This window comes from Calypte anna, chromosome 19 (genome assembly GCF_003957555.1).
Source record: "Calypte anna isolate BGI_N300 chromosome 19, bCalAnn1_v1.p, whole genome shotgun sequence".
Taxonomy (NCBI): domain Eukaryota; kingdom Metazoa; phylum Chordata; class Aves; order Apodiformes; family Trochilidae; genus Calypte; species Calypte anna.
The window spans coordinates 6,543,182-6,568,544 of NC_044264.1; the positions used below are offsets into that span (position 1 = coordinate 6,543,182).

General features: G+C 38.0%; 1 protein-coding gene across 1 annotated transcript; it reads left to right on the forward strand.

Annotated features, from left to right (window-relative positions):
* Positions 1 to 202: 202 nt before the first annotated feature.
* Positions 203 to 19,765, forward strand: FOXN1 (forkhead box N1). The gene is made up of 8 exons (XM_030462464.1): positions 203 to 322; positions 2,078 to 2,581; positions 4,799 to 4,909; positions 10,454 to 10,581; positions 11,331 to 11,427; positions 16,294 to 16,501; positions 17,040 to 17,567; positions 19,313 to 19,765. Exons 1-8 carry the CDS (start codon positions 203 to 205, stop codon positions 19,579 to 19,581), a joined length of 1,965 nt encoding a protein of 654 aa, XP_030318324.1. The 3' UTR covers positions 19,582 to 19,765.
* Positions 19,766 to 25,363: the final 5,598 nt, after the last annotated feature.

A 25,363-nucleotide genomic window follows, 5' to 3' on the forward strand; every position in this document is an offset into this window, starting at 1 on the left:
CATCTCTTTGACAGCCAAAAAGATATTCCACTGTATTAGGAATTCAGCTGTACTAGGATGGGTTATCATCCAGCTGCACATCTAACAATGTTCAGTCATCTGCACATAACAAGATGGTTTCTTTTCCAGTTCAAGATTTAGAAAATATTTATTGTAATCTAATTTTGTTGTAACAGGATTTCTATCTGACGTGAATTTGGTAATGGTTTCACTACTCCAGGATCAATCAAATATTAAATTTTCTTCTTCGGACACTCTGGAAAGGGACCAACAAGACCTCATGAAGACACAGCAGGATTCAGTATCCCCAGTTCAGCAAACTGTGAGTAAGATGGCCTCGTTCTGTTCTTTCTTCAGAAGCACAAGTTTAGTCAGAATATTCAGCAACTGCTGTACTAAATCTCAGCCTACTTTGCTTGTAACAGACTGAAAGCTTTATTTTTGAAGAGTACAAACCTTAATTATTCTTCTGAGCTAATATTAAATGCCAAGCTAAATTTTCTATTTGATTGCTTAAAAATCCTATTACTATAAAAAGAAAACAGGCAATTCATCCAGCTACTAATCTTGTAACAATGCTACATTTAAAGTAATTCTCATTGTTTCTGAAATAAATAAATACATAAATAACCAGACAAAGAGACAGAGTCTTTTTGTCTGCTCCAAACCAGTTAAGAGTACATTCAAGCACTTCAGAATTCCTTAGGATTTTTTTGGAATAAAATTATCTCCCCCCTGATACCTGTATATTCACCATGCTTACCTTTCATAATAAAAGCACAATTGAGAACAGTATTTTTCATCAAACAACAGCAAAATAACCATTATTATAATTTTGTTGTGAAAATTGCATGTACAGAATTTACAGCTGCCATTCTTACAGCTTCATAAAACTAGATGGGGGGGGGGGGGAGATTAATTCTTATTTAGCAAAAGCTATTTTAAATGCATGTATTAGGACTATAGAAGAGGGAGTGAGGAAGTAAGAATTAAGAATTTACAAAATGAGCATGTTTGTGTTCATATGGGAAAGCAAAAGTGTAATAAGGCCAGATTTGCTTTCTGCAGGAATCCATGACAGAATAAAACATTAGAATTGACAGTCAGACCCACGTGAAGATGAATGAAGAGCTGTGGCACTAAGCAGAAACACTGATTTTCTTGCTAACTTCCCTTTGGGACTTCTTGGAGTCTGTTTTTCCCATGAAGGCATAGATTTCTTTACTTCTCCTAAAATACTGTAAGAGCAGCTTGGATATTGAGGGGGAAGTAAGACAGGGATCACTTGATAATCTGGTCTGACTTTTTGTGTAGCACAGAACATTACATATTCCCCTCCCCTGAATACAATAACCTGCTCCTGATTTAAGCTCGTCTTCTCAAAAGGCATCCAAGTTGTTACTCATCCTTGATGTAAAGGAAAATATGCATAATCTCTAAGCTAAATGTGTGCAGCTTCAGGATCCAGACACTACTTCTTGTTAAGTCTTTCTTTTCTAGATTAAAGAGTACTTTAGTAGCTGCTATTTTCTTTTTGCTAAAGTGCAAAAGGGAAGGGAGGAGATGAGACAGGAAGAAGGTCAAAATGTCTGGCTAGAGCCTACCTGTCTCAGAGAATGAGTGTGGCTACGTTAATGAAAGGAAGTGATGTAACTAGCAACATATCTGGCAGTCTGTAACATCATCAGAGAATGAGATCAAGCTTATTTGACTAAACTTGTATATGACAAGACTTGCACTTATCATATTCCTGTCATTTAATCTTTCATCACTTGATCATACATAGTCTTCTATCTGAAACTGTCAGACCAACTAGCCAATTGTTACCTACAATGTCCTTTTTTTCCTAGTTGCACAAATTAAGATTACTTCAGACTTCTCAATGCTTTGGTTAATTTACTTTTTAATATTTTTTGGATACCAAGTAACCAGAAAACCCCTCAGATCTTTTAAAGTTTCTCTGCATGAAGATAGCTAGAACTAGTAATTGTATCCTTGTCATGAATAATATATTTTAATGTACTTTTTTGTAAATAATGAAAATATATTCTAAATAAATGCCAATAATTCATTGCAGGATAATCCCAGTTATAACTGCCAACCATATGAATCAGACAGCAGGACAGAAAGAAAGAGCTCAGAGTCTTCTCACAGCCCCAGCCCTGCTTCTCCAGCCCAGGATCAAATTCATGGAAGATACCCTACAAGCCAAGGGATTCACTGTGGCAAGAACAAATTTAAAGCATCTTTCAGTACTGAAAAATTCAGACGGTACAGTTATGAGGAAAGTACTGTAGGAAATTATGACAGATTTCTCAAGAGCAGCAGAAACCCCTTTCACCCTTACAAGAGGCAGATCAGCGAAGATGTCTTCCAGGAAGGACATCAAGCCCTCCCACCAGAAGGTTCACCCTTCAAAAATGCTAGAAGTATTGATGGGTTTGAGGGTCTACCAGGATCTACAGGTCCTGATGAGTCAGAGTCATTTCCTACACACATTCCGAACATCTCAACAGAACAGCCATGGTGTAATGGCCTCCAGTACAGCACCACAGGACAAGATCACAGTTCACAAGTCATGGTCAGTATTTTTTTTCTTTGTTTCTGTTTTCAATGGCAAAAATATAATTTTGCAATTATTTTCTTATGTCTTAATGTGACTATGGATATTTAATCTCTTCTCAAGTTGCAAGCTAGAGCTCAGGATAAACATCCACTTATATTTGTCTAAGTTCTCTATTTTATGGCCTTTTCCTGCTGAAGAATGGTTCTCAGAAAGGAGCACAAGGACAGGAGATTTTCCACTAGACACAATATATGAACCCTACATTTTCCAATTTCTTCCTGACAACAGGTTTTAAATCAGTAGTTTTCATCAACTAGTATTTTCAGGGGAAAAAAGTTAACAAAACTTTTCAAGTATGAGTATCAGATTTGTCACAAAACCTCAACTGACCTGCATTTTTCTGCAGTAGAAGACACAGTAGAAGAGAAACTGAGACATCACTACTACTTAAAATTAAAGACAAGATCTGTTTATGGTATGTGCAGTGTTAAAAATACCTGGGCTAATTCACATGTTGGGCAAAGGAAACTGACTGCTTAGGATAGCACAGAAATCCCTGAAAAGCAAAGCAAATTACCCTTCAGTAATTCCACCAGGTACCTCTGCCGTGATCCAATCTGTAAAGCAAATCTTCAGCATCCAGTGCTGACTAAAACCAATGTCTACATCTGCCAGGAGAGGGCCCTGACCACTGGTTTGCTATTGTTGAGAGGCAAAAAAATTTGATGGTTACCAAAAGACAGGGGGTTTAAATACAAACAAACAAACAATCAACAACAACAAAAGAACTGAATTGGATTAAGACAATTTACAAGGGGATGAGGGATGTTGTCGGGGTACAACCTAAGGATGGAAGCCATTCAGGTTAAAGAGGAAATTGATCTAAATCTCTTATTTCCTGGATAAATACATATCTAGGTCAGATGAGTTTAATGCAAACCCTGTAAGCGGTAGATGAAAAACATTCCTATTTTCTTGCCAAATCCCTGATGCAGATATGTAAAGATGTAGAGAATGTAAAGCTAGCAGAGCCCTTTACCAAGTAGGTGTGACTACTCAGGATAAGACTGGATCCTTGTTAATGCCCCCACTGGCTCAGACAGCATGCAACTTCAAAGCACCCAAGTAGCTTCCCCATGCTGGCAATCTGACACTTCTAAAAAAGTTCATCTTATGGGCATCAAAAGAGTGCCAACATCTATTAATACTGAATGTGGCATTGCTTGGTGTTAGGATATCCAATCAAGTCTAATATGTACCCCTAACACTAATCTATACCACAAAAGAGTCATTATGGCCTTGCTTTAAAACAGAAGGATGTTCCTTGAAATAATTAAATTGTTGTGACATCAGCTCTCAGAAGAGAATTCCTGGCCAGGGATGTTAAACGAGGGAAGGAACATGAAATCTGTCACCAGACCTGTGGGTATGGACACTGCACTGTTTGTTGCCCAGCCAGAGCTCTGTCTATCTGCTTAGCATGCAGCTTGTCTGAATTGCTCTTCCAAAGCAGGCAGTATTACCACACACACCGTATGCTCTGCTTGGCATTCCAACTAAAGGACAGCAAAATTTAACAACAGAAGCCTGAGTTCTTAACAGAATCAAGCCCTGTGCAGGACCCAGAGCAGGCAGCTGGGCAGACCTGTGAGAAATTATGACTCGATCCACTTCTCTATGTTTATTTCTACAGCTGCAGAAATAAATCACATTCTTACTGTAATTCCTGTATCTTGATCCAACTCAGTTATCAGCCTGGTTTGAGTCTTCTCTGCCACCTCTTTCCTGTACATCACTCTCTACCTAATGACAGCACTCCAGCATCAGCTTGAGGTACTGACAACCTGCAAGATAAAATCAAGGAGTATGAAAAAGACAGAAAGACAGACACATGTGCACACCCCAGAATGAAAGCTGGAGCGTGCAGTTTGTGTAGGTAGGGGGGAAAAAAAAGATAAATGGAAACTGACATTTTCTGAACTACGTTGTGTGTGACTTGGACTGGGACTTCCTTTTTCAGGCAGTAATTATATAAATAAATGAAACTATGTTTCTTCTTGTACTAGTAGTATATAAAACACCAAGGCAGAATGAAGTCAGAAAAAGTAGTAAATATAGTGGAAGATAAATCAAAACAGTAACAAACAGAACTATTATCTTAGGGAAAAACAAAACAAATAAACAAACAAACAACCTCAGTTTAAAATAACTCTTTCCTTAAATATTTCCTAGCAGGATTCAGACATGAAGCTTCGGACATCCCCACTGGAGGGGCAGCCTGGTTTGTATTGCTATCAGCCTCAAGTGCAGCAGATGTATTGCCCCTCACATCCTTTCCATCAGGTCAGTGCAGTCCACAGAGCAAAATCCCCTGTACGTGTAGCACTGTAACTGTATTGTAGTTATGGCAATAAGACAAAAGACAGATGAAACAATACCTGTTGTAGAGCCATGTTTGTATACATACATTTAGCTTCTGAGATCTTAGAAGAACCACATTTAAATGACTTTTTAAATGGTAATAAAAAAAAAACCCACATAAATTTGTAAAAAATGAATCTTTGTACTACTTATTTATATTTTCACCACTATACTCAAGAAAAGTGGCTTTGAAACCAGATAATAACTGTTAATAACTGTTGGCATTTCAGGAACCCAGGGAACTGACAGTGTTTTAACTTCAGAATTTAAAAAAAAAATTAAGAATTATTTGGGACCATATAATTAAAATTCAAATCAAACCTAGAAAAACACTTAAAGCAAAATTTTATCAGCAAGATGATGCTCGCTTTTCTTGTGTTTGATGGCACACACATCTCTTTTGCAATCTTTTGACTGTTACATCAGCTGAAAGATTATTCATCTGAAGCATAATTGACAATAATGCTGATGATGCATGAGAATGCACAAAATTAAGGTTGTCCTTCCGTAATGTAACTATATTATTAACACTAAAAACTCGCAGAAGCAACTGCTACCTTGTTTTTCTTGAGTGTTTAGATGCTATTTGAATACATGTCTGTTCGTGTTCTCAAAGTAGTATATATACAACATATTTTAAAAATCATATATATATACAATCTTACTCTTTCATGTGATCCCAGTACATATTTATAGAGGCTAGTGAGTGTGGTCTGCTGAGCAGTGAAAACTTGGCATAAAGGGGGGCTATGTATTACAGAAAGTAATATTTATTACTCTGAAATGTCTTCAAATAATTTCCTTCAGAGATAAATGCTGGTGTGGTTCAGTGTATTGAAAAAATTCCCTTTTTATGCTCAGTTATCTGCAAATAATCCATATACAAAAATAGCAAAACTACCAAACCCCCCAACAATTAGAACTGAATTAAATTAGTTACAGAAAATGTATATATATATGAATATATATGTATATAATATTTGAACATAAAAGCTCAGGTGTGATTTACAGTTCCTTTGATCCCAGTGACTGATACTGTGGAACTACCTGTGCTATCTCATTCAACTTGCTCAAGAAGTATAAAAAATTTGACCAGCACTGATTTAAACACTAATTTAAAACTGTGCAAGACAACAGAAAACAGGTTGCCATATGAGAGGTCACTGGGATTGTTAATTCATATGTTGTTAGCAGTCTGAGTCACTGAAATAGTGAACATACCATTCATCATCAGGATTTAGTCTCTAATGAAGAAAAAAGAAAGGTTATTTTTGGCATGATTGCATTTATGAGGAAATTTAATTTCCAAAAACAGGTGTTAAATGACCATAAAGAAAACAATAGGTGCATGTGAGAATTTTATGGTCACTGATAAAACTAATCTGTCACAGGTTACTTTTTAGGCATTTTATTTGTTAGAATTTGGTAAAACATTACTAAGGATGAATGAAAGTGCTCCAAACCTCAGTAGTGATTTTTTTATATTTTTAAGTGTGTTTTTTAAATCCTCCACCTGCCTACTACAACTTAAAGATTATTATTACCATATATAATCCTTCAGATGTAGAGAGAAATAAAATAAGGACTAACTGTATTATCCCTTGGAGAGCTTCAGGGACTTCCACCCTCTTTCTGAACTTCTAGCCTGTGGAGCAGTTAAACTGATCAGCAGGATGGTGTGGCAAGGCCACAACTCCATAAGCACCCCAAGTACCAACACCTGCATGAAGTAAACTAAAATCAGGTTTCTGTTACTATCCTCTTTCTCTTCCTTCTCCCTCAGCTGTGGCCAGCCTCTGTCCATTTACCAGAGTTTATGTTTAAATCAGCTTAGGAAGGCAGGGGCACAGAGGTTTTTCTCCAACAAGGTGTTGCACAAGAACAGACTAATTTGCTTAGTGCACCCAGGTAATACTGAAGGCCAAATAGTTTCAATATCAAACTACACATCCCTTAGCTTGGGATGTGTAAAGATGTAAAATACATGTGATAAGGTATAAATAACAGAAAGAAGCAGTTCTCCTATGCCAAGGCAGGAAATATGGCTAGAGAATAATCTCACTCCTAGCTTTTGCTTTTACCTGTCCTCTGGCATTCCATTATAACGTGGCAAAATGTTTATATGTTCTTATCAAGCCATCATAATTCATTTAATTGTTTATCTATTTTCTTAATACTCAATAGAAGTGATAAAAGGTAATAATAAGATTAAAATAGGAAGGTAATATTATACTACCATCCTAACTTGCAAATTCATTGATTTTACTATTGTTATTTTAGAAGAAAAAGGTCCCAGATGAAGGATTGACTTGCCACAAAATCTCTGCTGCAAATATAAACTCATTCCCCCCTGGGACTGCAGTAGACATTGTGGATGTGAAGCATCACACAGTACATCTCACACCCAGTATAAATGTCAGCTGTGTGTGTTCCTTTAGCATTAACAACAAGCCCACTGGAGTTTCATTTGAATATTTTTTCAATTTTTAAGCAGGCACCACTTCTGTGCCACTGCTGATTTGGTACCAGTGCTATTACTGCACATTGGCATAAACCTCATTCAAAAACCCTACAACATTAAAGTTGAAATAGACCTTCTGGGAGTTGCTAGGCAAGACACAACAAGCACTAAGAGGGAAGTCTATCCACCTGCAGGCTGGCACTCCAACAGATCTCACATGCAGCAGGTTTCTGTTAGGCTTTTCAATATTTGTGCTTGTTAAGGTTACTACAGTAAAAGTACAGCAACATGTTCTACTACTCAGAGGAAAAAAATCTAAAATAAGCAGCCAAAGTCATAACAGGTAGAACTGCTGCCCGTGTGCCATGGTCAACTACTATAAAGTGAAAGAACTTGTGATACAAGACTGAGAAAAAGTGAAATAACATCTTTTGCATGAAACAGCTCCAGTATTAACACTTTACATTTCAGAATTGAATGGAGTAGCATATTAAATTACTAGGAAGTTAAACATAAGAGAACGGGCCCTCTAGCCTGAAGTGAAGAATGTTCAAACTATGCCTCACTTTTCATTACAAGGATGAGAGACACCAAGTCCTTTGTTAATTTTGCCCAAATGATAAAATGGCCTCACCTTCCCCTTTGCTGAATACAACTTAAATGACTCATAAGAAAAATTACTTCTTATTGACCTGAAAGAAATAGCAGACACTTACTGAAGTCACCTACCCACCCACCATAAAACACAGACACCTTTCATGCCAGTTGCACGACTGTAAAACCAGCTCAAGCCTGTCATACCAGACCATTCCCCAGCCTCTGTTCCCTCCAAAAGGATTAATGAAACCAATAAAACAGAAATAATCCTTAAAACGCCCAGGTCTTGCTTTTGGCAATAACATCACAACCAGCCCCATCTTAGTACCCCTTCCTTTCAAAGAGATACTGAAACCAATAAAATAAAAATTATTGTATGAATTGCCCAGTTTTCTATCCTGGTAAAAAGTCTGCACACATGCCACAAAACAGGCAGCACAGAGCTGCACATGGCAATTAGTTCCCAGCTTCACTGGAGACTGCAGTTTTACCAAGTATTTAGTTTAACAAGGCAGGACATGATTAATTATGTACATTTCATTTTTTTCACCCTGCTTACTGTAGTAAACAGATTAATGCATTTGGAAAGTTTTTTTCCACATTCTATTTCAGGCAGTTCAATATTAGAAAGATAAAAGCAAGCAGGCAAAAATCTAAGCAACAACAATAAAATTACTAAGAAACTGAAATATTCAGAATTCAGAATAAATAAACTGAACATATGCAGGCATATGATAACTTCTCACAGGAAGATTAAGGGGACAAAAGACCAAAAGCAACAGAAGTTTGGTCCAAAAATAGGAATGACAGTAAGAAACTAAGGAGATTTATAAACTAATTACCAACGAAATTTTCCCAAGTCTCAAAAGCTCCATAGTAATCTTTCAGAGGAACCATAAATACCTCATAACACAGGAGTTCCATGGGTATGCAGTAAAACACTACAACAGGGCTCAGCAATCTTTGAGTACTAGGGAAGGAATTCAGGTAGATTTTTTTTTTTAATAGCATATGACATGGCTCCTAATTTTGGCCATGCCCTAGATCTGGCATCTGGAAAGATTAATCTGTAAGAGACAGAAATCCCTCTCACAATGCACTCTGAGTTCAGTGGGAGCTTTTGCCTCACTGAAAGCCAACTGATGGTATCTTACCTGAGCAGAGTAGTGCTGCTTTGTTCTTGAAAGTTGCTTGCCAGCAGGTTTAAACTGTAATTTGGAAAAGAAAAACATGCAAGCAACTGCTGTGTTAAAAAATTGAAAGCAAACCTGGAGAAATTCTGATGCAATCAAGGCATCTATCTATACGTGTTATCTCCCCTCTTTCACCTAATTTTTTGCATTGGCACATTTCTATCACAGGGATGGTGTGATAGGCCAGCCACTTCTTCAGCTTGTCTCAAAAGCTGGACAGGTTTAGGGATCTCTTGAAGTGATAGTTCAGCATTTCAGCCTCATGTTGGATTCTGCCACTTGTCCCCAGGGGTGCAGTGAGGGTAACATAAATACTATCTGATTTTAGGTGTCCCAGCTGTTCTTTTCAGATTTCTGATACAGACAGTGGGGAGGAAAAAAAGAAGCTGCTTGAGGTGCTGCTTAAACTTTTTGAAGAAGGTCATTCCTTGGAGCTGACTGTAAGGCAGCCTGCACAAGAGCAGCCTCACAGCTTCATCACAAGTCAGGCAATATGAAAACCACCTATGAGAAAAGTCCCATGTGTCACACTCCTGATCCATGGGGTGACATACCCTTCAGTGAATGTATTGTTCTATAATAATATAGAGACATAGTATGTAATCTATAATAATCTGTATATCCCTCTCCACCTAAAAACAAAAAACATCACACAAAACCGAACAAGGCTCAGCCCAAATTATTTGCAGTCCTTTTACTTAATAGGCTATTTTTCTGTGGTGCATATTCTTTCAAGTACTCCATTCTGGCTTTTTTATATATAAATAAAATTATACCATCAATTTATTTGTCTGCATAATGAACTGTTGTGGGGGAGGCTGAGTAGGCTAAGATACTTCAGCTAGAAGAGGGATATTCTGTAATCCTATGATCTGGAGATGGTTAACAGGGAAAAATTGCTTTTTTCACAAGAACTCAGTAGCACAGCAGGCAATAATAAAGTACATTTTTTTCCCATATACTTCCATTTGGAACACACTGCAACCTGTTAGCAGCCAATATAAAAGCTAGCTCCTCCTCATACAAGCTGTGTCTACTTCTTGAGCATTAACCAGCAATACTAATGCTTTCCAATTGAAAGGCTTTAGGTCATGGCACAACAGATACTAAAGGCAGAGGACAATATCTTCACAATAGTTGAATAGTGTTCTTTAGATAGAAATGGTTCTGAGAGTTTGCTGCTGCTAAGTAACATCTTTTTTATTCTATCATCAGTATCCCTCAGGAGGCAGCTATCCTGTGACTTATATTACTTCTTCACACTACCCTTACCAAAGAATTGCTCCTCAAAGCAGTCAAGAATCCCAGCAGCCTCTCTTTCCCAAACCCATCTACTCATACAGGTAATTTTTTTCAAATCCTAATCTTACAGGAAATACACTGGTTACCCATGGCCTATTTCCAGCCTAATTTGCAATAACATGCTTACTCGTATTTGTCTTATTCCCAGTGTGCTCTGTCCTGTTTGTAAGAATCACAACATATTCCAGGCTCTGGGGCCAAGGCAGAGGGAAGTGAAATGGTGTAAAGCATGTGAGCAATCATGATCACCCCCACAAAAACTAGACATTTCTCCAATACAAAATCTGAAGTGTTGCAAATTTCATAAGACTAATAATTTTTAGGTTGTCTTTTTCAGGAGCTGTGATGACTGTGCTTTTCTCCAGTTACTATGGCAAGGAAATGCCTTGAAAACATATCAGATGTGCCAGTCACTGCACGGGTTTATCCCCCATATGGCAGTCTAAGACTTGCTGAGACAATTCAAATTTAATTACACCTTCTGTCACTCTGATATTCTCTTTATGGCCTTTATCAGCCTAAGCATTCAAACACAACCATAAATAAATGTCCACTAGCAAGATTTGAAGGCTATGGTCTAGGTTCCACTTTCCATTACTTTATTTCAAGCTTGGACTTTCTGTATGCACCTTGACAGTTACGTCAGGAAGCAATGGAGTGTGAGGAGATTGCTTGTAACAACTGGGTGGGAACTTTAAGCATCCTGGGTGTTCATGCTGTGACCATGGAAGCCAGAGTGATTAAACATGTTGCAGAGCAGGCTAAAACACTTCTCTTTCTTTCTTTAAAGCATTCTGATCTTCATGGCACTCAAAAACAGCAAGACAGGGAGTTTGCCAGTCAGTGAGATTTACAATTTCATGACGGAACACTTTCCTTACTTTAAGGTGAGTGGGGATAATCTGTCTCTAAGCTTACCTGGCAGCAGAGGGAATAAGGGAGGGGATTTGGTCTGTGAAAAGGGATAATTTCTTAGTAGATTAACATCAAATCAATTATACACTATGTACTTTCATGATCACAAGTAGAGAGTAAGTGGCCATTCCTCACTAACAGCTCATAAAAAGGATAAATATTTATAAAAACACATCCATTCCCTTCTCTCAGATCTCAAATACAGGCAGAACTGGTCTTGTGACTTCCTCTGCCACCTCCAGCACCTCCAGACTCATGTGGAAGCAGAGGTTCAAGGTTACCTTGCTCTGTTTTGGAACAGGGGTATCTGTCTTAAGCAACTTCATCACTTGCATGCACTGTACAAAGAAAAGCATAATATGTGATAAATGGTACTAAGCTCATAATTACACAGTAACACTGGTGAAGGTAAGGGTGTATGGTTTGCAGCAGATACTATTGAAATTTAAATCCATGCTATAAGAGAATGGTTTCTTGCATTTGGAATGCAACTGGAAAGAGATTAGTCAGCATATGATCCAAGAGCAGTAGGATTACAGTTAAGATTTTAAAAAGAGCTATAATAGATTCATCAACTGCTGCTCAACACAGAGCTTTATTATTGCTGATTCTTCAAAAACATCTCACCAAAACTCCATATCAGGTGACCTGAAAGTGTTAGCAAGAACCAAAAATGAAAATAAAACAACATGAGTCTGTCCTGTTTCCTATTGCAAACAAACACGCAGCAATTAAACCAAATTAAAAGTAGCTACTGAAAGGCAATTCAAACATCTGCATGAAGAACACTAGAAATTACTAAAAAGAAACATTCTGATGCAATTTTGCAATGGTTTTGGACATTAACTGAGACTTAATAATGTCTGGAAAAAAATTAAATTTGGATATGTCAGTAATGAAGTAATCATGAAGAAAGGATTGTTGGGATCCACACTTCTGTATTCCCAGAATTCCAGATTTCTCTAAAAGGAATCACTAGATACTCTATTATTTGTTACAAATGAGAGAAGGGAGAAAAAAATAAAGCAACCAACCATCATAATTCAAAAAGTATCCCATCACAGCATGAATGGTCATTACCCACTGAAAGAAATCGAAAGCACTCTAAGTTACAAGGACACAATTGATTTTTAGGCTAAACACACATAAAATTCAGTGATTGCAGTAATCTAAACAGGGAAAGGGAGAAAAGGAGAATAGAACATGACAAGAATATTGCAGCTGTATTCTTTTAATACATATACAAAACAGTGATAGATTTCAAGATCTGTGTTTTGTCAATAACAGAAAAGTAAGTCTATATTCCATGCATTTACCACTAGCTGCAAAATTAAATATTATTTTTTTTAATTAATAATCCAAAGGAAAATAGTTTGAGGATTGTGAAAAAGGTCCTGGCCCACATCATCTTGATACTGATATTTTGCAGACCTATGCTTCTTAGCATAATGCACAGATCAAAGGATCTACAGCAAAGTAATTCATTCTCATCCAGTTACTGTTTCCTGGAAAAAATAGCATAAGTGTCAAGCAAAGAGGTGGTAAAAACAAAATCAGTTTTAGAGGCATGTCCACGTTTATTCATTCTTCTTTGGCTTACAACACAATCAGTTAATAAAATTAATCAGCAACTTGCAAGCCAAATACTGCTGCCAACATGCACTGAATTCCTCAGACTCAAGACTGTGGTGCTGCCAGGTGTCACCTTCCTGGTTCTGAAGTTCTGACACAGCAGAAACGGGGGGGAAATACATCCATTCCTCAGCTAGATGCTGTGTGTAAATATTGTGATATTTTGTGTGCAAATGTGTATAGATAGGTGTTCATCTGTATACATACAGCTGTGTATGTACACATCCTCATCTCTACAGCTGGTATATGTCTATCACAGCTTTAAATAGCTGCTTTATGCTGAATCTAATTTTTTTCCTTCTTACTTATCCAAACTTGCCTGCTCCACAGGGAGTGGGTTTGGGTTTTCTTGGAGATTCTCATGCATTTTTTAATTAATTGAAAAATTTGTAATGAGGTTACTGCCATCATATGCATTATAGGAAAATAAATTTCTAAATCTTTTTGTTAAAAAGTTATTTTCTGATGGCCTTATTTTTTTGTTTTACTTAAAAATAAAATCAAATTATGGAATAGTTCCATCCTAAACATCCTTAAAATAGGCAGGAAAGATTAAGCAAGCAAACATTATGCTTACAGGCACTAAGCCATGTCTACCTCTGGTCTTCACAGCAGCCCACAGAATTGTCAATATGATGCAAAAGCTAATATCCTCTACCCTAACTTTTCTGGAGAATCTTCAGCAATTTAAATATGAAAATCAACACAGCACATTTTGTTGTTGCTACCAGAATTCACTGAATAACAATAAGAGGGGGAGGAGAAGCAATTTAAGTTGGAGAGAAACAGAGTACAAGTGTGCACAGAATCTTGCTGGGAGACATTAGATGATACAAGCCTAGTCAAATTAACTTGTATTCGCTGCCACAGCAAATTTAGTTTCTATGATGCAACAATCTCATTTCTAGTTGAAACAGAGCAATCCAACTCCTACGTCCTAAAAAAAACATCTACGCAGCTAATGTTGAATTACTCTTTGATGTACCTCTCCCTTCTCTTGAGACCTAGATTTAAAGAGAAAGGGTTTTGCAAGATCTCTGAACTCTTTAAACTTCAAGAGGCAGTCAGGATCAATGGGTCTGGACAATAATATTTTTTGCTTGTCATCCTATTTTTCCTTTGTAGTGATTAGTGAGTCTAACAGAAAGCTTTCATCTTGTTAATTGGAGTTATTGCCAGTGGTCCAAGAGGTTTGGAAGGTCTGTGGCTGGGGGGAACTTACAGCAGCATTTTCTTCAGGTGCCCAGCTCCACACAGCTTCATCCACACGGCACTGGACACAGCAATGGCAAAACCAAGCCATAGGGAGGAGATTCCAATTCTACACGAGAAACTACAGACAATCAAACATTAACTTAAAAATTTGGTGACAGAGTTGTAACATGAGCACTCTGCTAGAGTGTTCCTTCAGGGCCTAGCTGGCTAACTGCCTATTTTTTGCTGCTCAGCAATACAAAATTTAATGCAGGAACCTGTTCAACTCTTGACAGCAGCCTCCAGAACAAATTTGTGTACTTTTTGCTCTTACAGTTCTAAAACTATCTCGTGGTTTACACCCCCACATGTTCTGAAAACCTCTGAGAAACAGATGCCACTCCCATCTACTCCAGTGTTTAGCAGAAACACTAATTATCCTGTCTAGATACAGACAGGTATACATATCCCCATGTGCAGGGAAAGAATCATGAATATTCTTCAGGTCAGCTCATTCAGTAGCTGAGTAGACAGACATCTTACCTAGTGGGAACAGTTTCGTTTACTTTTGGAACTGCCAGAAAAACAACTTGAATATCAACTGCAAGAAAGAAAAACTGACAGGTCATCTCTGGCAATACCCTAGAGCAGAAAGAGTTTTGAAGTGTTTTTTTGGTTTTGTTTGTTTGGGGTTTTTTCAACAGCGATGTACATTGTCTCCCCTGTGGGAATGGCTAACAGAACAGAGAAATGCTGACATCAGGTGGGCCAAAAGGGTAGAAACTGTATTGTTAAGAAGGGAAAATAGTCTCTTGTTTACAAAGTAACATATTTAACTTCCAAAATGAATTATTTTTTTTTTTTAATGAGGAAAGCAAGTGTTAAATTTAACACTCAAATTCTTCAAGAAGACTTCTAACACCTTAACCTACAAGATAGTCCCTTACAAGCTAGGGAAGGAGAGATTTTACATTCCTGATAAAAGTTGAATTTCTGTCAAAGTACATTCAAAAATTCACAGAGTATTATGAGAAATCAAAAATGGAAACAAGTCCATTTCTAACAGATGTTCTTAGAAGAAATCTGTTACACTTGGCAATAACTAGAGAAACTGTCAAAAAGCTGGCTCTCTATAGGAAAGATCCCTTTTAATAAAGCATGAGAGCTGCTTAATTGCTTTTAATGCTTATGACACACAAATGAAGGTTTTTTGGAAACAAGAAAAAGAAAAATTTTCTTTAAGAAAAAAGAAAAAGAAAAAAGGCCTTGCGTATACTAATACTGAAGATCATTTTCTGTAATTCCATCAGCTCTAAAGTCTCTCTCACTTGAGATTTCTTCTCTCTTCTCTGCAAATGCAGACCTTTTAGAAAGAATATGATTTGACCAAAACAGGCAGAGCTATAATTTTTTTTTTTTTTTTTTTGGTAACTGGTTTTACAATGACAGGGGAAGCCTAGCTGGATTAGCAGTTGCATCTATTACAATTCAGCTAGGTTTCTCAGGTTGATTCCAGCTGTTAAGTAGCAAGTTATTTTCTCTGCCTTTGTTGCATTATTTGTTAAGATTATAGTGCTTCTTTTAAAGTCTTCCTGGACACTTGAGTCCAAGTAGCACATAGTCCTTTAATTAAGTGAAATTTTAAGGTATTCTAAACAAATTAATAAAATAGATATCCTGTTAATTCACAATTCTAGAATATAATTCTTTAAACACTTAATTCTGGTGATTTGCAAATTCACTTTTAAAAATACAGCAGTCTCTCTGACTAGGTCAACTTTCTTGCTTATGATATATGTTACTATTTTACCTGGTTCCTCTCTTCCAGCACAGGACTGTAACATTTTTGTGGCTTTCTTCTAACATCAAGTTTCATACTGTAGAAAGTATAAGCTAAACAGCACATAATCTCACCAGTCGAAACAGAAATATAGTTGGTTGGTTGTTTTGTGGTGGTTTTGTTTTTTTTTTTTCCTTGAAGTTCCATTCTTAGACTGGATTTGTTTTTCTAGACAGCTCCAGATGGCTGGAAAAATTCTGTACGCCACAACTTATCTCTGAACAAATGCTTTGAGAAAGTTGAAAACAAGTCAGGCAATTCTTCTCGGAAAGGCTGTTTGTGGGCTCTGAATCCAGCCAAAATTGATAAGATGCAGGAGGAGCTTCAGAAATGGAAGAGGAAAGACCCAGTTGCTGTAAGGAAGAGTATGGCAAAACCAGGTCAGTGATGTGTTAGTGCATTAGCTCTCAAACAGTGGTCCCCAGAATTTTTCTTCACAAAAGGTGCCAAGCCATGTAAGAAAATTTATACCTGATCTAGGAAACCATTTTATATTTTTATGAAATATTATGAAATACTGGGGGGGAAAACTATTAAAAGAATAATTTAAAAAGACCTGGGTTTTCAGGAGCGCTTCCAAGTAAACACAAAGATGCTTTGCCAAGAAAAGATTCTCTCTCTCATCTCACTAAACTTTAAGATAAAAGCTCTGAAATAAGTACTACAGAATAAAATTTGAAATCAGCTGATAAGTACCCAGCCTTTAAACACAAAAGTGCAATTTATTACATACTCACTTGGCTATGATAACTTAGAAAAACATTTCAGGCTTTTCAATTTCTTATATTTGGGCTAGCAATTTTGTTTGCCATTCAGTGCTTCTGCTTCCTGAGGAGCACTCAAATCCTAGCTAGAAACTACGAAGATTAAGGCTCTGGTAGGAATAAGTAAGTCACGGACTTTTTTCTTGTTTTGTAGAAGAACTTGACACACTGATAGGCGACAAAAGTGAAAAGCTGCGATCTTCAGTCCTGTCCTGCAGCCCGACTGGCGTTGCAGGTGCATCCCATTCCAGGCAGATGGCAGTCCAACCCCATTCCTTATGCGAGCATTCTCTTTCCTCCGGGGTACCCCAGCCATTACATAGCATCCACACATCAGGAGCTCTACATGTCAAGAACACATTACCAAATTTGCTCGGAGGTCAGCAAACTGCGTGCTATACATCACCACAGGGCTTTCCTCAGATCTCAAGTACGTTAATGCAACAATCACCAGACCCTCAGACCCTGTTTCCTTCTGGGGAGGCTCACAGTGAACTGAGGACGCAGCCCAGCATCACTCAGGATTCTCCTCTGCCGGCTCAGACCCCCCCCAGCTGCGGTGTGAGTTTGCTGACAGAGCACTCCACAGCCAGGACAATGCAGGACACGCTCATGCAGGAAGGAGACCTCAGCAATGATATCGATGCTCTTAATCCATCCCTGACCGATTTTGATCTTCAAGGTAGGTATCTGAGGCATTTCTATTCTGTAGAGTCAGGCTTGTTACATTACATCACGTCTCAACCTGCCTAGGATGCATTTATGTCCTTTTTTGTGAACCACTTGTCCTTGCACTGCTATGCACACAGCCTTACTGGGCTCCATCCTTTTGCACAACATGGAATTTTGCACTGTATCTTTAGAAAGTTCCCCAAGAAAGCTACTCCTGAGTACAGCTGCTGATATTAAACACTGCAATACACTAAATCTATTTTCCACTGAAAACTACTCAAGCACAATTATTTGGTGCCCGTCAAGAGAATGCTCATGTGAGCAGCACAAAGGGAAATAATTTTGATTTAATTAATATGTTAGCATTTTTGTGAACATGAGGGACATAGTTTTGCCTGCAAAAATAGGAACAAAACCCACCAAGTTTGTGTGTGCATATATGTATTTATATATGTATACCTTTAAATAAAACCTGTGAGTTCCAACAGATAAAGCTTTTGCTGCACCAAACAACAGGCAATTATTGCCTTCCTGCACAGACAGAAAGTAGGACACAAAGCAGCCTAAAAGACCAAGCAAATAAACACAGCCTTAATAACGTCCATGACTCAGCAAGTGCAATTGCCTTGCCATTGTGCTGGCACAAATATTCTGCAATCCAGCCATGCCCAGACTGCTTTACTAAGATTAACAACACAGCCTGCTGAATCCTCAGCTTCTCCCTCTTGCAGGCAGCTGGATCTCACATTCCATTCATATCTCTTAACCTCTTCCCTTTCTAGTCAGCTAATCTGGAGCATGCTCATTTGTACTGCGAGTATTCTGCATGCTTCACCAGTATGGTAGGATTCCAACTCTACTCTGTCCTTGCCCTTTGACCTAAATTATTTAATATTATCTAAACTTTTTACTTTTTTTTTTCAAACTATCAAATCTCAACTGAGAACTCCTAGAACTTAAAACCAGGCCTGCACACTTAGAGTAAAATAATTATATAAACACAAAGATTAAGAAAAAATAATAATTTACTTAAAAGTCAAAAACCAATCAAATGTTCTCTAGCAAAAGGACTAAATATTACTATATTTGGTAGTCTGAAGATGGGGTTTAGTTTTGGAACAACAGTCTCCCTTCCATTGCCCCCTCTGAAGAAATCTTCATGATTAATACAGAAAATACAGCCCTGATGCAGTAACTTCTTTAGTGCTTTCACTCTGATATTCTGTTCCACTGGAAGGATGAGGAACTTGTCAGTACATGTAAAGAAAGGGTAACATTTCTGATCTTTTGATTTGCCAGGTTAATCACATATCCAGTAGTTTAGTTTGCAGTTCAGAGAATTCTACTCCAATAACAGTAGAAGGCCTGTTGTAAAGTAGTGCTGCTTGCAGATTTGTTCCATAAAGTACCCCTAGGTCTTCTATATCTTATAAAGATAACTGAGGGAATTTCCTCTTTCAAAATCTGTGGGGTTTTTTTCAGATAGAAGTTATGTTTCATAAGGATAAACAGCAAGATTCTATTGTAAATGTATATAGTGAAATAATTTCCTTAAATTAATGTTGCTTTCTCCCACATTTAATTTTATTACAAAGATGGATAAATATCTAAACAATCTGCTTCCTTCCTCAATAACAAGTGATTTAAAATACCTACACATACAGCATACACCACTGCAAAATTACCAATCGCCCCCATAAAGCAGTGTTTCAAAGCATACATAAAGTTAAATTAATCCCTTTTCTTTCGATATAGGAAACCTTTGGGAGGAGCTGAAAGATGACAGCCTCGCTGTGGATCCTCTAGTTCTCATTTCATCATCCCCAACATCTTCCCAGTGTTTTCCTTCCCACTGCCAGATGGAGAACAGCAGCAGCAACAACGTCAACATCCAGAACGGGACCCCACATAGCAGCCTACCCGACCTACAGCTCACCACTCTTTACTCTGCCTTTATGGAACTGGATACAGTGTCTCCTGCCTACCTAACTAATTCTGGATCCAAACCTATAGCACTAATGTGAACCATGCACCAACCTAATTATTATTAATTGTTATTATTATTTCATCTGAAAACAGTCCTAACCATCACATACACTTCTCTATCTGTGTCAGTTGAAACTGTCCATTGGAATAAGAATGATCTTTTTCCAGAACTTGCCTGCAGGATATGTAGCTTTACTATGATAATTTTCTACAGAGAGGCACTAAAAAAAAAAAAAAAAAAAAAAAAAAGTAAAAAATTTATTTAAATATAATATTGTTAAGGGCTGAACTGGTCAACACCATTTTATCAAGCCATTCATCTTCTGCATCCTCCAGAAAGAAATGACTGTAAGAGGAAAACAAACTTCTTTTTTCTTTTTTTTTTTTCTTTTTTTTTTTTTTTTAATGAAAGCTGCTTGCAAATGAACATAGAAGTCAAAGCAAACAATAACCTAACTTATTTCCTGGAGCCAAACAACATCATCTGCCATGGATCACTGAAAAACAATCAAACAAAATATCTGCATATTAAAACATTTATAGCCCCCTTGAAAGAAGTTTTGGGGTTTGAGAAACAAGAACAAAGTGAAAATTCTGCAAGTATTAGAAGATAGAGGACTAGCTGCTGACAGACTAAACCAAAGCTACAAATACACTTTTGTGAAAAAGCTTAGGTTTTACTGTGTTTAAAAAGAAATTTAAAACTTCTTTTTTAATAAAAAAGAACAAAACAATTTTGTAGACTTTTTACTTGGCTGGAAATTATTCACATTCATTCCTCTATTTTTATCCACAGAAACTGAGTAGTAAGATGAATTATTCAACTACTAAATCAAGACTGAAAAATGCTAATAAAGAAGAGGCTATAATTGTTGCAGTTCACCAAACCCAGAGAGAATCTCTATTTCAGCAGTCAGCTGAGATCTGGTACATCCAACAGGGTTTATGATGCTGAACTAGCCCTTGCATTAGGATAGTCTGTGGTTCCTAACCAGCTAAATTAAGCCATTTCAGTTGCCAGTTTCTCAGGAACACACTTTTCTCTGTGATTTACCACAAAAGAGCTGCTGGTGACATGACAGAACTGTGATACTCTGAAAAAGCAGCAAGGTACAAGGAGAGCCCAGGTAGAAGAGTGACAATGTATTGTTAAAATAAAAGCCTGTGAGTTTGATCATCTGCTTTCTCACAGTGAGGTGAGAGTACTGCCAGTTAAGACCAAAGCCAAACCCGGGTTCTAATGCCCACCTTCCACCATGTCTACTGCTCAGATCTGAAACAAAATCAGATTAGGGGCAGACAGATGAAGGCGGCTTAGGAAGAATACATGTGATGCAGCTTTGTAATCCCTTATGCAGCTATCAAGAAATCCTCTCTTGACTTGAGCCCCTCTTCAGCATTCCTGCAAACAGGCTATGCAGAGTAAGAAATGCAGTCACACTTGCCAAGCTGTGCAATGCAAAATAAAATCCCACCAAAACCATCAGGAAATGTATTAAAAAAGCAAATGTATTAAAACTAGTCCAATTAATTCTTGACCACCCTAACATTTAGATGAATAAAAAAAAGGAAAAAATAGTTATGCCATATTACTAGAACTGTATATATTAAATAATAAGTCTAAAGCATATAATATAATGCTGCTAAACATTAGAGTCGGTGTATTTTAAGACTTATCAAGTTACAAATACCTACCAAGTACAAACTGTAAGAGCCCAAACATTATCCCAGATACCTTTCTGAAAAAAGAATCAAACACATATATAACCCAATATAAACAGGCACTGAGGAAAAAGGAGAGACTGGCTTGTGCCAAGAGCATGATTTCCTCAGCTCTGCATTTGTATGCTCCCTCTCCAACTTGAACAGTAGATACCACTACAGTGGCTGCATCCTCCCATCACTAGGGTAAGACCATCTCAAGATGAGAGGTCCAGACCCTCTGAAAGTCCACCAATAAATGTGATTAATTTCAGAGAACAGCCACTCTGACTTCAGGACTTCTGCATACAGCTCCCAACATCCTTAAGGACTTCCCAGATTAAGATTCTCTCTGTTTTTAAGTCCTCTGCTGCAGACACCAAAGAACTGGTACACATCAACATTTTCAGATGCTCAAGGGAGTGAGATACTCAGTTCTCAACTACTTTCAGTCACCATTTTCATCAAATCCTTGTTAGCCCTTTTTAAAATCCCCATAATGATGCACAGAGTGAACCACGGTATGGCCAATATACAGAACAACACAGATCTGTGCAAGATTTTAGACCACAGAGTTAACAACTTTCCCAATATTTTATATTTGGCAGAGGGAAAAGATGTCAAGAAAATGCATGAGAACATACCAGATAAAGGGCTTCCCATCACTCTAGACACATAGCAAAATTGTAATAACATATTTATGATTAAAGCAATTCTATGGCATATGAAAAATAATTGAATATTTACATGTGTGATTCTGGGCAACATCTTACCAAGATGAGCTAAATATCTGCTACAGAAGCTCTAAATTCACAGGTTTTTCAATAAAACACATATATATAATTTTTAAAAAAAAAACAAAGCTTCTTTTTCTGCGTTAAAGGCTTATAATTTATGGGCATAACAATCCACCATTAATGAGTTGTAAATTCATAGGTGTCATTCCTAGACTGTGATCTGTGTTTAACAGACTGAGACATTGTCTCAGAGGCACCAATATATCCCATGCTTGTCAGAATACAACCAACCACGAGGTGGAAAAAGAAGTGGAGAAATCTGAGTGTCATACCATATTTCATGTTTTCCTTGGTAATAACTCTCTGAAGAATGACCAGTCATGAAGAACAAATGGGGGGAAAAAAAACCACTCTAACATATTGTATTTCCTTGCCTTATCTTGTACTTTTGCTCAAATTTCTTGTCATACTGTACCTACAAGACAGGTTTGTACTCCCTGTATAAAATTATTTATTCTAAGAACCTTGAAGTATTTTTCCAGTGCATACCATATTTAACGAAGTTGGACATTTCACAGAAAGGTCATTACATGATTTTTCTTATATTAAAAAAGAGTCAGTTTGAAAAACAAAACAAAACAAAAACCTGCACATTATTAATTAATATAAACAGTCTGGGTTTCCCCACCCTAAAAGATCAATTTGCTTGTGTTGATACGATTATTTTTAGACACATATCTTTTCACAGTGTTTCAAAACCCTGGCACAGCATTGAGCTACTTAAAATCAAGAGTGGTTAAGAGGCATTATGGAGCAGGTAAAGTACTAAATAGCACACCAGTGTTTGTGTGGGTCTCTAATCCTGTACACAAAGCTTGAAAAGAAAAGTGCAACTGACTTATTGGCACTTTGAGATAAGTTTAAACTGCAGACTGAACCAAATATTTGGATTCCAAAACTTAAATCAGTGCTGATGCTCCATTTTTATACTCCAATGAGACTTTTAGATCAGCATGCAAATGGTTTTGTTTAGACTACTTGTATTTAAAAAGGTAAATACTTTTACATAAGCTTTTCCTTAATCCATTTTGCCATGTATCCCCTCACTGCAATACTGTAAAGAAAAGCTTTAAAACAACATTTCACATGAGCAGTCAGAGGAAAAATATACTTGAGAGCTACTGGTCTGTTGTAACTTTCCTGTAGTAAATTTTTCACCAAAATAATGAACAATGGAGTTAGTTCATAAACTAAAATTTAAATCCAGTCCTATTGAGAAGCAAGAGAGTGCAATTTTTCAAATATTTTATGTCCAAAGAAACAAACACATTCAATGCTTGTTTGCACTGAAAACACTGAAATTACTGAAAATAAACAGCAATAGGAATACCATTAATAAAAGCATATTATCCTGGCTGCTTCCACAGCAATCTAGTACACTGATGGAAAATCTCAGATATTAGACCATCAACATAACAAATGCTGAACGGATTATAAAGTGGCACAACTCAGCAAACAGGCACCGCTGCAAAACCCTCACCGAAAAGCCATCCCCAGGGGGAGGCTGGCAGTCAGAGCTATTCAGCATTTTGTAATAATGATTTATTATTATTTTTTTATCTCCGTGTCATGACTTGTACCCTTTCGTTAAATTTCTAGGTAAATCTGGGCTCAACATAGAGAGGACCACAGAGATAAGTAGGAAGCCAGCCAGCCTTACAGCCTTTTATGGGATTAAACACTGAATCACCAGGGGTCACAAGATACAACTTCCAGAATTAATTTCCAAGAACAACTGAGTTCACCCTAGGTTTTCTGCAAACCCTTTTTTATCCATAAAAAGCATGCTACGAGCCCCAAGCTCTGATGAGCTGGCTGAAGTTGCTATTAAACCTCTGCGATTGGTACATCTGAATAACAAAGCGCTGTAACACTTTGCTGCTTAGATACATTTAAGTTTGCTTATTCAGAACATACTGATTTTTGAGCTGGGCACAGAGGAGGTGGGTAAAGCCATTAAACATTGGTTCCTGACAAAACCACCTACAAAGAACATGTATTAGTCGCACTAATCAAATTTCTTATATCACACGGGCGACACCGGAAAATTAACTACGTCAGGTGAGGAGCAGCAGGCACAGGCAGGGGGGGGCGACAGCCTTCCCAGCCAGCGCTGAGGTGATTCACCGACACCCACCTCGGCGGCAGCGCTTCCCCGCCGCCCGGCAGGATGCTGGGACAAGCCGCCCCTCTCCTCGGGCGGGCGGTCACCTTCCCTGTGCCGCTTTTTCTCGGGGGATCGGAACCGACACCGCCGAACGGCTCCCGAACCGCTGCGGGCTTGGCCGCTGCCTCAGCGGAGAGATCGCGGCCCCGCTGATTGGCCACCGCCGCCGCGGCCGTTGGGATTTGAAGGGAAGGGCGGGAAGAGCGCGAGAGCGTTTCGCCGCCTCCTCAGGGCTGAGGGCCGCCCCTTGCGAGGCCCCGGGAAGGTGCGTTCCGGGGGCTGGAAGTAAAGGCGGAAGGCCCGGGATGAGTAATGAGCTAAAAACAAGGCAGGTGTGGCTCTGTGTTTCCTACACACTTGGCTTTCCTCTCCAGAAGCCTCCAGGGAGGAGGCTGCCCAGAAGATTCGTGCTGTTAAAGGATAGTGGGTGAGACTGGCCACGCACCGAGCTCTCCAGCAGAAGCAAGTCAGTAACAACACTAGAGAAGGGAATTTACATGATATGAGTGAACAAAGAATTTAAGATCTCAATCATCGGGGAGCTACTGAAGAGTTTAATTTCCACCACATGAATAAACCCAGCATGTTTGTGCCTGACTGAGGCACCAGGTTTAAATGATTACTTAAGGCATTTATTATACTTACATTTAACTCCTTGTCTTTAGAACTTCAAAAAAAAAACCAAATTGAAAATGTATGGAAAAATGTAAAAAATATTCATTTATCCAAAGAGGATAAGCTGCAATACTTTTAGTGCAAGCTTTTTGTTTTGACTGCTAATCCTCTTTCCCATTTTAAATTATCCTAAAGAAATTCAAATGTTAGCAGAAAGAAGACTCTTTAAAGTTATCTAAGTGGTGACACTTGTGCTCGTGTTTCCTGCTTGCATCCCTTGCCAGCTCACCACAGGAAGCATAGGAGTCTATTTCCCTGCTGCCAAGAACACTTCTGGGCTGTTATTTCAAATTCAGTTTATGACAAATGCCAGCTGACAAACTTCAGTGGGTGAATGACTTTAAAAAGTACATGACATCCCAATGCTAAAGAGTCTTGGCTTGTCTGGGGCAGAAAGCTTTATTTCCTCTGAACTCATAATCAGGTCTCTGTTTGTGCTTTAATTTTAGGGGACGTGGTGTACCCTCTGATCTCCTGACT